General features: G+C 39.6%; 1 protein-coding gene across 1 annotated transcript in view; it reads left to right on the forward strand.

The window, feature by feature from the left end:
- Positions 1-14,566, forward strand: part of POU6F2 (POU class 6 homeobox 2) — a 321,130-nt gene that overhangs the window by 284,059 nt on the left and 22,505 nt on the right. Inside the window, exon 7 of the mRNA XM_074146710.1 lies at positions 11,942-12,148. Coding sequence (XP_074002811.1) covers positions 11,942-12,148 — 207 coding nt within the window. The remainder of the gene's footprint in view (positions 1-11,941; positions 12,149-14,566) is intronic.

Here is a 14,566-nt window from a genome sequence, read left to right on the forward strand (position 1 = left end):
GTAGTCATGTTCTTAAACATTCCCCACATTGTGTAAAAATGACCTTAGTGTATTTTTCTTTTTTATTGGGAGTGTTTCAGTAATGAAGGTAAAGTAGCACCCCGTAAGTTCTTCCCTCAGGAACCTGTAATCCCAGTAAATTTTTCCAGGAAGTGCAGCAGTATTATCCCACTTGCAAGTCTTGGTAGAGTTCATCAGAGTCTTCAGTTCTCTTAACTAAGAGGAACTATGAGAATATTACATAATATATCTTTTTAATTTTTTAATGACAAATAGGATTGTTGCCACTTATTGCCTACAGCACCACCGTAATCATGACTGGAATACTGTGCTAAGGCCTGGCTCTAACTTAGAAAAAAACCTGATGGCCTACCCAAAATAACTTAAAATGTAAGTGTAAGGCAAGTGACAAATTCACAGGTGGAGACAGGGTCCTGGGAACAGCTGATCTCTGCCCCTATCCTCCCACTCCTCTAGAGTCAAGAAGGTAAAGGAGCCCCTCACCTTTGGTCCTCTGCAGGCCGCAGTTGAAAAGAAAAGGAGATCTTTTTAGGACTGACACATAGACACCATGCAAGGATGGAAAATGTACAAAGCGTCTGTGATCCTCCACCTTCCACAGAACTGGCCTCAAAGATATGGGCTCTGCTGCCAGCAGAAGAGGAAGATGGAGTAGTTTGAATTCATATCAAAATACATAAAGAGAAATTTCAGTACATCTGTCTGTATCAGGAGCACGTTGCTTCAGTACAGTAGCAATGTAGATGCTGGAGATGGGCTTACCTCGGGTCCGCTGTTGCTTTTAATAAGAAGATCGTAGTTATTTAACTCTTTCTTAAGCAAACTTACGGACCAGCCCTGAATGAAACTGAGAATTAAGTTGCACGTTCTCCTCACACGTTCATAAAACGCAGTCCCTTGCTATGTCTTCCCCAAATTTGAGAATAATTTAGTTAGATTTAGCTGTCTTTTTTGCAGTATTTGTTCAGTTAGGAACATGTTGAATGTACAAAAATAAATTGATAGCCCTGAGAGGGACTCAAATCTTTATATAAAACTACCGCAAACAAATGTATTTTGGCCAATGGAAATGGAGCAGTGAGTGAATGCTGGATATTCATCTCCAAATCCACAGTCAGCTACCCCCTGAGCTAAGTGCCATGCATCAGGAGAATGTTTTGTCCTGAGAGAGATGTTAGGACCAGTCATTTGTGGTAGATACCATCACATATACTAAGTATCTGTATTACAGAACTTATTATTATAACCGTGATTTGTATCAGGTGGTGGCTAGAGTGGAAATTTAAGTCAAGCTGTTAAGATGTGAGCAGAACACCTTTCTTTCCCTTCTATCTGTCAGCTCAGGTGAAATGGATTAATGATGCATTTGATAATATGAGATACTTTAGCCATTGCGCTTTCAAGCAGTGAAGCATAGGCTCCCGCTACTAGCATTCAAGAAAAGAACCAGCTGAGGGTATTTTCAGTGAGATAGCCACCTTTGACATAAAAAAAACCCTACCTTTTATATGGTATCTTTTCTTGATAACTCTAAGGTAGCCTTACAAAAATTACCTAAGGCTCATAGGAGTACTGGCAGGGAGATAAATAGTATTTATACCAACATATTACAGATGATTGAATGGAGGACTGGAATTTTAGTGACTTTCCAAAGGCGAACTGATTGGCAGAGCAGCACGTTGAACCAGCAGCCGTACCAAATTTCACAAGGTAAGAAGGACTAAGTCTGACTTATATTTGGTTGGCAAATGTTCAAGGAGGCATTGGTACTGAAATGAACAGTCGACTCTCTTTCTGATGGTTGTATAACAAAGGGAAGTTACATCTGATCTCAGGTAGGATTTTTTTCATAGAGATTCAGTTAGAAACTTGGAGTCACGACCATTTTCCATCCAAGAACTTGCGTATGACCCATATAAATTTTCCTACCTCCTTTCAGTGAAATGAATTTTTCCTTCGTGTCCCGAACATCCACGTAATTCTGCTGCATTACGATGCAATTCCACCTTATAGCCTGGAATATTGGTTTCCATAGTGATGATCCGTGGAAGGGAGGTAATCCAGAATGGTTTGTTCCACTGTAGTCGTACTGGTGATTAGCGTTGTGGGTCATTCTCAGTAGTCTGAGGATCGTGTGTTGAAGCAATGCGTGCACTGTAAAATTTAAAAGCGTTTTGAGTAGTGTTATTTGTCTGGTGCAGAGGTTTGCACAGTTACTCACCACAGCCCTGCCTTGAGCTTTTGTAGACAGTCACATTAAATGTTACAACTCTTACTTAATTAGACCAACAGTTCTATCTTTTATTTAACTAAAGTCCAGATCATCTACATTTGTAGAAATGTCAGCTGAAGGAGGGCATGGCTTTGTATTTAAAAAATGTCTTGTTGCACAGGTGCGATGTTGAAGCCACGGGTTGACAAACAACTACTGTGTCATCCACAGTCTTTGCATCTGGGCAGTGAGCTCAGGATTGATAACAGTATTTGGAGAACTGTGATCGTGTAACAACAATGTTGAGCATCATTGCTACCTATTGATTGCGATATCTATTAGCCTCCTTGTAGCGGATTTTGGCTAAATCTGCAATGATTGAATGAATCAGCATGCCTAACTAATTTCACCTTTAAGAGTTACAGACTGAGAAATCTGGTGATCTCTGATAAATATTTGATACGGTGTATGTAATTTGATAGTGCGAAGATGAGAGTAGATTATTCAAGAATATATCGATGGCCTAAAAATTCTTTGACCTGTAATCTAATTAAAGAGCTGAGGTCCTAAAGATTGCATCTGAAGATTATTTGATGGTTAATGATTTCAGTCCAGTTCATCATGGAGAATTGTCCAAGAAAGCATATGTTGGTCCTCTAAGCAGACAAGTCAAGGCTAGAATAAAACATTATTAAGGCTTCAAAGTCATTTGTCCAGAATACAATTTTGTTTCCTTGGGCAATTTTGTCAATGAAAATTAAAAAGAAAAATAACTCTTTGAGGATTCTAAATTTAACATATATTTGCAAGACCTTAATACTTCTGGTGGAATAACTTCCTCGGGAATGGCATCACAAGATAAAGCAGTGACAGCAGTGACTGCCTACTGAAGGCAGTTAAGAGCATGCCATCTCCTTAATCAAGCTTCTTGTCTATGCAAAGCAAGTTGAAAGGAGTAACCAAGAGAAAGAAATAAAAATGGAGCACCAAAAATTCTCCTGCTCACAGGAGACACGGACATTAACAGTAGTATGCAACATTCCTTTTTTAGAAGAGTAATGTAACAGTAGAGAACATTATCTTGGTCATATCTACGCAAGATTAGGTCTCAATAGCAGCTCTTATTTAAAAACCCCAGGATCAAAGAGCAATTACTAAACCCTGCCTCACTGTGGCTCCTGACCTCTAGATAGCATCTCCGTATGGGCCGGTGCACTGCCATACAACACCAAGCAGCAAAGCTAGTTCCAAACAAGCCGATAATGTGGCCGTAGCATGGAAGCAGTATAATCACATTGGCATGCGTTGTGCTTGGCCTAATTAGGCTTGCTGAGAAAGGGCAATTTGTTCCCCGAGCTAGCCTCGAATGGCTCAGCGTGGCATGTATTGCAAAGTCCAGGGATGCCTACATTTTGTTCTGCTTTACTTCTAGTGCGTTAGATTCTGATACGGCTGAGAGCGAGTCGACTCTTTATGCTATAAGGGAGCAGTAGATATTTACATTAAGTTAATGCTTAAAAGAGACACCCCTTGTTCTAAATGGTTTGTAATCTAAAGACACAAAGTAATGGTAGGGATTACAGATGCAGCTGATATACAAAGCTTTCAAAGGTTGAGAAAATATTATTTCAGACCAGGGATTTCTTGTCTCTGAGATGCTTGATACTTAGTTGAGATTGAAATCTTCAGAGAAGCCAAAGTAGCAATGATACTTCTGTAGGCAACTATGAAAAACTCAGACTGCATGAAGAAAAAGTAGGGCTGAATGAATATTTACCAAAATATTTTCACTGTAATCAAATCTAGAAATTCATGCCGGTGACTCGGTCCCTTTGTATTTACTTCCTGAGAAAATGACTACTGTTACTTTTTGTTCTCAAGAGTATATAGAGGAAAAAAAAAAGATACCAAAACCACCCATACAAAAGTGTATTTGCTTGTACACACCCTACAAGGGTCTGCGGAGCCCTCAGGAAAGCTGTGGTTTGGGAGACAAGCAGTCAAATACTAAAAGCAGTAAGTTGTGACTTCTTTTTGTGATCATCAAACATTATTAGAAATTACGGCCTTTTGTCATAACAATTCTGTTATGACAGCATTGGCTGTTTTGTCATAACATAATATCATGGATCTTTTGTCATAAGAAACAAAATTAATGCTAGAAGTATTTTATACAAGTCATCCACCAAATCATTTTAAATAATGAACACTTTCATAAGAATCTAGCTAGCTGATTTTCAGAAATGCTCAGGAGCTGTAAATCTAATTAAAATCAACGGGTGCTTTGCTTAACTCGGAGGACTGTGACCTCTAAGGGACCTTATACCTGACTTAATTCTTGATTTTAAAAGGAAGCTAAATTTAATAAGTAGATTGCTTAGGAAGAACAATTCAGCAGAAACTCAGCATAATTATTAATCTTTAAGTTGGTAATTATATATCTTTAGATTTTTGTCATGAGAAGATGTTATGTTGTGTTATTTAGGATGTTTCATAAAAGAGACGTTCTTTTTTATGACTGTTCCCTGCTAACAGAACGTAACAGTATTTGCTTGAGAAAAATTCTACCACATAATTCCTACAGTGATGACAAATAAAGTCCTGTATAGTTTGATGTTAGTATACAAACATTATTTTCTAAAAAATAAAGCACTGAGAAAGTCAGGCAGAATGTCAGACTCAATGTTCCATTATGATGCTTACAAACAATATACCATCCGATATATTGTATGATATATGAACAATACTTAACCTTGAAAATTATAATTCCTTACAGGAAATGGTGACTCCGAAGTGCAGTTTCACAGGTGCCTGGTTCTAGTATCACTATGTGATGGCGCCTTCTCGAAATAGCATTTTGTTGTGCCAGTTTTTTGAGTTCTCATCGGGAATATAATGTAACAAAGGAAACTTTCAAACTTTGCATAAATTAATACTGCTTCAAAATACTTTGAAAGACAGAGGCAGCCTTAGCCTCATCCTGTCTTCAGGTTCAAGAATCATATTGTCGTTACTCCAAAGAATGAGACGGAGTAGCATTTCTTTCAGAAGTAGCCTACGAATAGAACTTCATGCTTCTAATAGAAGATTCATGCTTCCTGTTTTTCATGTGTAGTTGGTAGTATGTGTAGTATAGTGTTTATAAATAGCTGGATTTATTGATTTTGTTAGGTAATAAATCATATATATATATAAAAATCCAAATAAGTGTCTATGTGTTTATAATATATATAGGTAGTACATATATGTGTGTGATTAAGAAAGGGGCCGCGGCAGAGAAGCCAAAGAATCCTGTGCGGATTCTCATTATTCTGCCCTTTTCTCAGTCATTTTCTCCTTAGATTATCTCCCGAAAGTAACTCACGCTGATACAGTGACCATGCAAGAAGGAACGTATCTGTGAACAGAAGCAGCTTCTGAAGGAAATTTGCAAAACTGTAGAAAATGAACCAAACCATAACCACTGTCCTATGTACTGTAGGTGGTATGACTGGCTGGGGTTAAATTAGCTTTTGGCCCTGTAAAACTAGAAAAAATTAGTTTAAACATACCAGCATCATACAACAGAAGCCAAAGTGAGCTTTTATTTCAGATTATATTCTGAGGACTAGAAAATGAAGGTAAGTGAAGCATATTTATATCAGCAAACATTCACTCAAATAGTGATTTTTTTGGCTCACTACATAAAAGTAAGACTTTCATGCATTCTGTTCACAGTTTGAGATGTTAAATTAGCTTATGTGTATGTGGCGGTTTGCCTCATTTTACTGAACGATTTTTCTGTTGCTCCTTTTACTTTTTCCTTTTTTTTTTTATTTTATTTTTATATTGTTCTTTTGTTGTTCAAAACTGAATAATTAACCTTTAGTATTTAAAGGGCTGTAACATTGATAAAATCAGAGACGTTCATTTTTGTGATACTACTGAAAAAGCTTAACATTTCCTTTTTATAGTTAAAGAGGTTTTTCAGATGAAATGGCACTATTTGCTTCCCTATTTGCATTTTGCTCCCTGTTCCCGATGAGGTGAGAGGAGGAAGAACTTAATAAAAAACAGTTGTATGCTTCATTTTAGAGTATCATAGTAACGTCACCTTATGTCAAAACACAACTGGTTTATTAGGAGCCACAAGAAAAGACTCACTGCTGGGAAATCAGCAATTAGTCCTTCATACAGTCATGCAAAACCTAGTTTTATATCTTCAACACAAATGGGACTACAATTGGGCTTTTATCCCCAGAAGTTCTGAGCAGTTGCTCAGCTTCTGCCCACAGTTTCAGCCTGTGAGTTACAGCGAATTAATCTACAAAGGCAATTAAATATGAAGATGTGTTGTCAATCAAGAAAGAATAAGAATGGATGGTTTTGGTTTATGTTATTCTTTTTTAAGCATCAGTTGTTTGAGGGATCGTTTTTAACGGATCAGATGTTTTTATTTCATATCTAAGAAGAAACCTTTACTGAGCAAGGCAAGGTACCAAAATCTGTTTAAGGGTACAGTAGGGACTAGCACAGTCACACAGATTATCAGTGCTAGGACATTGCCCTGCCACTGGGGGTAACGCTCACGGATACTGTTGATATGTTGAAAGTTTGGAATTTTTCCCCCCTCATGGTCAGCTCCATTTTTTTTATTTTACCTTCACTTTAATTATGTGCTTATTCTTTCACTGCAGATGAATTTAGAGTTTGCAAGACTATGTAGGCGAACACTGCTGATCCCATAGATGGTATGTAGGAGCAGATCAACAAATTAACTTCATGTGCAAGCCGAGTCTTACAACTTTATTTCATATAAATAACACTTAATTGTGGCAGTTGCCTTGGCAATGGCCTATTCAAGTTGTAAGATTTGAGAGGCCTAATCTCAGATATCTTGACATCCTAGGATGCTAAAATGACACTAACAGATTAATCAATAGAAAATATTCAGATGCTCTTAAAAAATCACCCTGAATTTCCTTTGAAGTTAGAAACAAATCATTGATTTTTAAAATTTATTTAACATTGGGAAGCATAAAAAACTAAATTAACATCTGTAAAAACTGTTCTCTAAGCACCTCAAAATGCAATTGATGTATCTATTAATCCATAAACAAAAATGAAAGAATCTCACTGAATACTTGAAGTGAAAATCTGCCTCCGCCAAGGCTTTTGGCAACACTCTGTCCCTTGAACAGGGCCAGATTTACAGTCCTGGTGTTTTAATTAGAGGTGGACCAAAGCCCTGTGTCTGTAAAATAGCTGAGGTCTGAATTTACATTAAATATCTCATTACAATTTCCAATGTCACATAAGCTCTACATTTTGCGCCTATATCTGGAACCTCTGCTTCAGACAGGTACAACCAGGTGTAATTTGTTTAAATCAAGGGCGCTCTGCAGGTTGCTGTGCCTGACTCCCTTCGAGGTTATGGAGGTGGAGCACTGGCAAGAGGGTCCCTTGCATTTAGCCCTTGGACTTTCAAAACTCTCTGTTCGTTGTTGTGCATTCGGCACCTGTTTTGCAACTCCTCTGTGAACACTTAGTGCTTGCTCTCAGTTGTATGATGTGTAAAAGGAATCATGCAAGTTACGTGCGTCTTGTGAAAAAAAAAACAAAACTTTTAAAATTATATTTTTGTAGCATGAAAACTTTTAAGGATGTGTGTGTTTGTTTTCTCAAGAATGTGTTTAATAGGTGGATTGTTTATGAATTTGAGTCCAAACATTGACAGAGTAAGAAGCCTCTTCTGCTATGTCTCAGAGAAGTTGTGGATGCCCCATCCCTGGAGGTGTTCAAGGTCAGGTTGGATGGGGCTCCAAGCAACCTGGTCTAGTGAAAGATGTCCCTCCCCATGGCAGGAGGGTTGGGACTACATGATTTTTTTAAAGGTTCCTTCCAATCCAAACCGTTCTGTGATTGTGTGATTCTCTAAGTATCTTCTGGGATAAGTCCCTGCTATTCTTGAACTGTCCTTGAATATAATCTGAAATAACAGGAGTTGCTAGAAAGGACTAATGGCTCCCCACTAGGGAAATCACTGGCAATTAAGTAGTCTGTACTGTGGCACACCAGTGTCTCAAGCCCATGGTATGGTCTTGTTTTATTTCTTCATTGTTATTTACTTCTTCATAAGTATATTATTTAATTAAATGTATGAAAATCATAAGTTGTCTTCATAAAGTGCTAGCTTTTATGATACTTTGGCAGGACAGCTTAGCAAGGCCCAGGATGAAATTTCGTACCAAAGTTGGAGGAAGAGGGACCTGTCCCGGCATCAGGACAGTCACACAAGGTTTGAGGAGGGCATCCAGTTTCAGTGCTCCTCCCTGTGTGTGAATCAGGGAGCTGTTAGGACCTTTAGTGGAGGGTACTTGGAGAAGGGGAAACTTGGAAGGGGAAGCTTGAATCTGGGTTTAGCCGTATCAGAGATGCATGCCGTGAAGAGTAGCCCTGTTGGTTAACTAAAAACAAGTGGATGTCTTGTTTTTAACCTGACAACATTTTAGTATACAATGGAAAAAAAATCTTGAAATGTCAGTAAGTTTCAGAAAGTGAGAAAACTGCTTCCCATTCAGATTTACCCTTGGCTCCTATGGTAACACCCCCGAGGGCCTTTGTTCATTTGTCCTTCTGGAACACCTCTCCCAGCTGTGTTTTCCCTGCTCCGTTTCTGGCTGTGTGCGTGTAGAGCATGCCATGTACGGAACGGTGTGTGACACACATTAATACATATAGATAGCCGCCTGCTTCTGACCTTACAAAGTGTCCACTTCAGCACTGTCATTCTATAAAATGTCCAACTGCAGACCAAGAAATGCATTTTAAATGTGGATGCAAACATTTCTATTACTGATAACACCAGCACAGCATTTTTTGCTTTGCCTGGGATTAAGACCTTGATAGTTAAAGTTACATTGGAGTAATGACACTCCAAGGTCGCGTCCTTTACTGACATGGCAAATGAAGGAGAGGCCTTTGCTATGTTTCTGCTGATAAAATTAAGAAGAATTATTCCTCGTGTTTGGTGATGTGTTTTAAAAGTGAAAGAATGTGTTTGTGACCCATAAATATTTTAGGTCACCAAAAACTGGGAGAAATTTACATGTTGCACTGCATGAAAGTTGTATTTAATTCATGCTGAAAGTCAGATTTTAGGAAACATTCTGAAATCTGATAATGATGTAAATGCCTCCCTCCTCAGTGAAAAGCGATCTTCTCACATGAACAGTAAAGCAGCTGCAGTTCAGCTAGGGACACCTCAAAAACCAAAAAATAATAAAAGTACTGTGATCTGCAGAGACAAACTCACAGGCAATTCCAGCTTAGAAGGCTAACTCTCCAAATCACAGCCTATGTCTGAATATGCTCCATCGTGCTTCACTTTCGTGCTCAGTAAAATGGGGGTAGTAATCTTTATTGATCTGTCTACCTTTTAGGAACGCATTAAGGAGAACTTAACTGATATCTTTACAGTGTTTTGAACAGTTTTGCTATATGCAGCTCTTACAGTACAGCTTAGTAGGTGGGGTTGCCATTTTACAAGGTCCTCCCGCAGGAGAGCTGTCCTGCTTTTCTTTATGGTTCTCTGGTCTTCCAATCCAGACTTCTAACTGGGCAAATTTGGTAAATTGCTGATGGCTTCAGCACTTACCACTTGTTAGCTGAGCTGCCGTAGCTAACCAAGCGCACTCCTCTCATTTATGGAGTTGGTTTAAGTTGTCACGTTGCACTTCACAGTTGAGCCTACCTAGAGGCACACCATTGGGCTGTGACTTCTGGAGGAGCAGTCGCTCAGGATGCAGTCACTTAACTGAGGCATATCTTAGCTAATAGTGGAAGGAAGAGTGTGATCCTCTGATGAGAGCCTCATGTCTCTCCAGCTATGCCTGAGTTAGTTGGATATCACTGCATGATGCTTTCTTGAGCATGGGTTTTCTGGAGTTGTTGCGTTATCACCTCTGGTGAATTAAATATGCAGAGGTCTTCACAGATCCCTCCTGGTTTTCACCACACAGTTGATACATGCATCTTTTTCAGCAAGAGATTCAGAGCTGTTCCTCTGGTTTTGCGCTCTCAGAAAGTAACTTAGTGGTCAGCTCACAAAGCCACTTACGCTTCCATTAAATGGGTATTTTAGAGCTCATTTTACACTGCGCTGTACAGTTCCCATTGATATAATATAAATTAATTGTTGAAATCAGTAGAAACTTTTTATGTTTGGTTTTGAGTCAAATTTGCCTTCAAGTTTCATTAGAAACACTTGAGCTTGTTTTCATGAGGAAACTAGTCTTATGGCTAGTGTTGTCTATCCTTCTCTTTTTCCATCCATCCACCTGTCCATACCTACCTAATGGCTTTGAAACAGCTGACTAGTTTCAATAAAATTTATCAGAAAGAGAGAGATCTAAAAAGATGATGAAGCTCCTAAATGGAATGAGAACCAGCAGATGAACTGAGGAAAGCTACCCTCTTACTATCCCCGCTGAGGAAAAAGAGAACTCGACCATAATCCACCCTATTTCTCAGCAGCCAAGTAGGTCTGTACTAGTCAATGTATGTGATAAGGGACACAGGGCAACTGGGATCGTACTGGTGGAGGACCACAGAGACATGCAGTGTGGTGGATGTTGAGGATAAAGAGGAGGTAGCAAGACTTCTGGGAGAGGGAAGACCGGAAGCCTTACAATGGGATAGAAGGATAGAAATTTCCTTGGGGGCTGTGACAGAGAAAGTTGGAGGAAACATAGTGAAGGAAATAGAGATGTGGTTTGCCTTTTTTATTTATTTTTTTACTTTTCCTGTTGCAATAATCCTGTGACTGTAGCTTTGTTTGTTGTTGTTTGCAGGAAAAAAAAAAAAGGTTGGTTTTATTCGCAAGTTTAATCAAAATTTTGTTTCAGATGCTCTAATACTTGTGGAAAGAGTCTTCCAACACAGTAACTTTCTTCACCCTAGCGGTTTATTGACTGACAAGCTTTCTACAGTATCTGTTTGACATCTCATCCGAATATTAGTTTTACAGGCATGTTCGCATTTTACAAAATCTGAGATGTCACAAGTGTCTCCTTCTGCAAATACTTGCCCCAGAAATGTTAGCTAAAATGTTTTATCTAACAGCATCCCTCCCGTTGTGTTGTACTACTTAGTTGTCATCCAAAAGCAGCCGCATTTTTATGAACGTATGTTAACGAGGCATGTCCTGAAAAGCACCAGTATCTCTCTGTTCCTCCCTGAGATCACATGGGAGTCATAGGTGGTCATCTGGAGTACCAGGTATCAGCAGATGGAGGAAAATTACACAAGCACCTCGGTTCACAGTTAATAACATTGTACGGATGAGTTGTAGAAAGCAAGACAAACAGGACTGATATTTGCATCTGTTTCACTCTGTGTTCAAATGAGAGGTGGGAACAAAGCACTATCCAGGGGCCAGAACGTGGCCCAGCCTTTGTTTCATACACTCTCAGTCACAGCAGATTTGTTGCGGGTGACCGTGGACAGTGGTAAAACGGTCGGGTGATACGCAATGTGACAAACAAGTTTGAAAGTCCTTGTCACCTGAGTAAAGGAAAGGTTGTTTCCCACCTTCAGCCTGTCATACCCGTCTGTGCTTATTTCACCTAAGTTTGATTTAACATGCATAAAACAAGTAATTACGTGTGGCAAGTATACGCGGCACGTGTGGCATGTGTGCATTTTGCCTTTCTGTATCGTTTTCTCCAGATTATTGGAACAATCCCACTGATGCCTAATCCGGTCCCCTCCAGCCAGGCGGCAGGTGGAGCTCAGGGACTTCAGGTGCAGCCGATAACTCCACAGTTATTGACCAACGCCCAGGGCCAGATCATCGCTACCGTCATCGGCAACCAGATACTGCCAGTGATCAATACCCAGGGAATAACGCTATCGCCACTCAAACCAGGCCAGCAGGTAACGTGTCTGTAGCCTGAACGATTATCCAACCAGATGTGCAGAAATCTTCTACTCCTCATGGACTCTCACATGGCCTTTCTAAAAACTCCCACTTCTTCATCGTTTTTAATAACAAAAGATTAATTCTATCATACATAGTATATTAGTGCATGCTATATATGTAGTTATAATGTCATATTATATCATTTATTTATACTTTCAGAGGTTATTCAGTTCTTTTCTTAAAAAAAAAAAAGTCAAGATAGGAGCAATAGAGAAATCTTCTGCAATGAAAGCGCGGTAGGAATATGAGACAGGAGAGGCCCATGTGGCTCTGAAATTCAGTTCCCTGGTTAGTGGTTACCTACTAGACTGGGGTTTGAAATGTTTTGGAGTGTGCAGAGGAAACAAAGAAAAATGTAAAAACTTATTAGTCTTTTTCCCTGGAAAACCAGATACAACTGTGCATATTTGCATAGACAGAAAGTATTTCTAGGGAAATTATCGTTCAGTGTAAGGCACTTCAGGATGGGTGCAGCAATTTCACTGAGGTCCAAGAAAGTTTCTGTAGTTCTTTTTACAGTTCTCTAAAGTCAAATTCCTTAGTTTTGTCTACAGCTGCAGAGCAAAGAATTGTAGTGCCACCTTTTTTTCCTCTGAAAGAGAGGAAATTGAGGATGGAAAAGACATCAAATGTGATTACCAAAAAGGTACTTATAAAAGTGTCACTCACTTAAATGTTCAGCTTAGCATTCCTATTGCTGGTAATGCTTCTTTGCTAGTCCTGCCGGCACCTCCAGTCCCAGGTAGCAGACTTTTGTATGTTTCTGAGAATCCCAGGCCCCCTGAACACCAAATTAATGTTTTTTTTTTTTTCAGATTTAGAAGTAGAGAGCCAATGGATCTCTAAGGCGACTTTTTTGTTTGTTTTGAAAATATTTCACATCTGAGTGGTTACATACTCTTTTTTCCATCCTATCCTCTGTGGTATCAAGCAGAGGCATTTTCCAAAGCACTTGTCATTTATCTAACTCTATTTTCTTTAATGGAAGCAGACTTATACTACTGGCAAGTGCTTTTGCAATTGTTGCATGTACGTGGTTTCAAACAAAGCGGGATGGATGGGAGGGCGAGCTCTGCGTTCTCCAGCACGGGAAAGCCTGACAATGGAATAAGAAACTCAGCAGTTTACATTCGTGCATGGGGTGGGGTGTTTCTTTTTGAGGCAGTCCTCCGAAAAGATGAGATCTTTCCCTCCTTTATGGGGGAAGCTCTCAAAAAGCATAGCAATGCTGAGATCCCATTTGAAACTCATGAAATTTAGAAGTAAAGAGGAGGATAGCAGTCCTGGATTATTCCCCAAGACCTCCACACCTTCAGAGTTGTGCAGCAAGGCAACCTCTTCCAGGCAACATCCGCCAGTAGTATCAGCGGGCAGAGAGGGGACAGAGATGCGAGCTCTCTCTGCACAGCTAGTGGCACTGGGCTCACACAAAGGGACAAAGTGCTGCTGAAGGCTACAGCTTGCTGATCGAGCAAGGGTTGAAAGTAGAATGTCACTGTTTAGCCATATCCTTTACCCAACCTGTGTGCTCGCGTGCAACGATCAGCTGGCAGAGACAGTCAGTCAGCAGAGCTCTGGTTATGTCCAAGAGCCAAAGGTGTGCCCCATGTTGTGCTGGTCCGCCCAGCTGTGCTTTGCAGGTAGAAAACATGATTTTGCCAAGATCAGTTCCACAGGGTCCAGCCTGTGCCTCTCACAGACTCCCAGGGATTGCAGGAAGGGCCACCAAACAACACAGAGCCTCCTTACCTACATCTGTTGGAGCCTGATCAAGTCCGTATTTTTGATTGGGGGGGGAAAAAGTAGTGCAAATACTATATGAATAAATAGTGCACATTATCATTTTTATAGGAACTGCAGAAAATTTTTTCTTTGTATTTGTGCTCCCTCTACTGGCTCTTCTGCTTTTACTGAAGGAAGTCACAAGAAATTTTGCCATTGATTTCAGTGGGAGCAGAAAAGAGGTACGAGAGCCAGATTCCTCATAGGAATAATGCTGATGGACAGTCAGAACCAATTGAGCTAGTACTCTATAAATGGCCATATCGTTTGAAAAGTAACTAGAATTACACAAAATGTAAGGAGGTCCTGAATTTGTCTTACCGCCTGGGTAAAGGCTTAGCCAAACTGTAGTGCTTGGCTAATGGTAGCATATTTAGTCATAAGTTTTAAAACCTTGTTTTCAGAAGAAGTGAGTGCTCAAACTCAGAGGGTTCAGCAGGAATTCAAAATATTTTTGAAAATGGTGTCACACAACATTTGGTGTCTCGTAACTTGCTGAAAGAAGCTTCAGAAGGGGAAAAGAAGGGTACAATGCAGGTTTGGGGAAAGTTTTGAGTATATCACTGAGAAATAAATGAGGAAATAAAAAG

The sequence above is a fragment of the Numenius arquata genome, chromosome 4 (assembly GCF_964106895.1).
Source record: "Numenius arquata chromosome 4, bNumArq3.hap1.1, whole genome shotgun sequence".
Lineage (NCBI taxonomy): Eukaryota > Metazoa > Chordata > Aves > Charadriiformes > Scolopacidae > Numenius > Numenius arquata.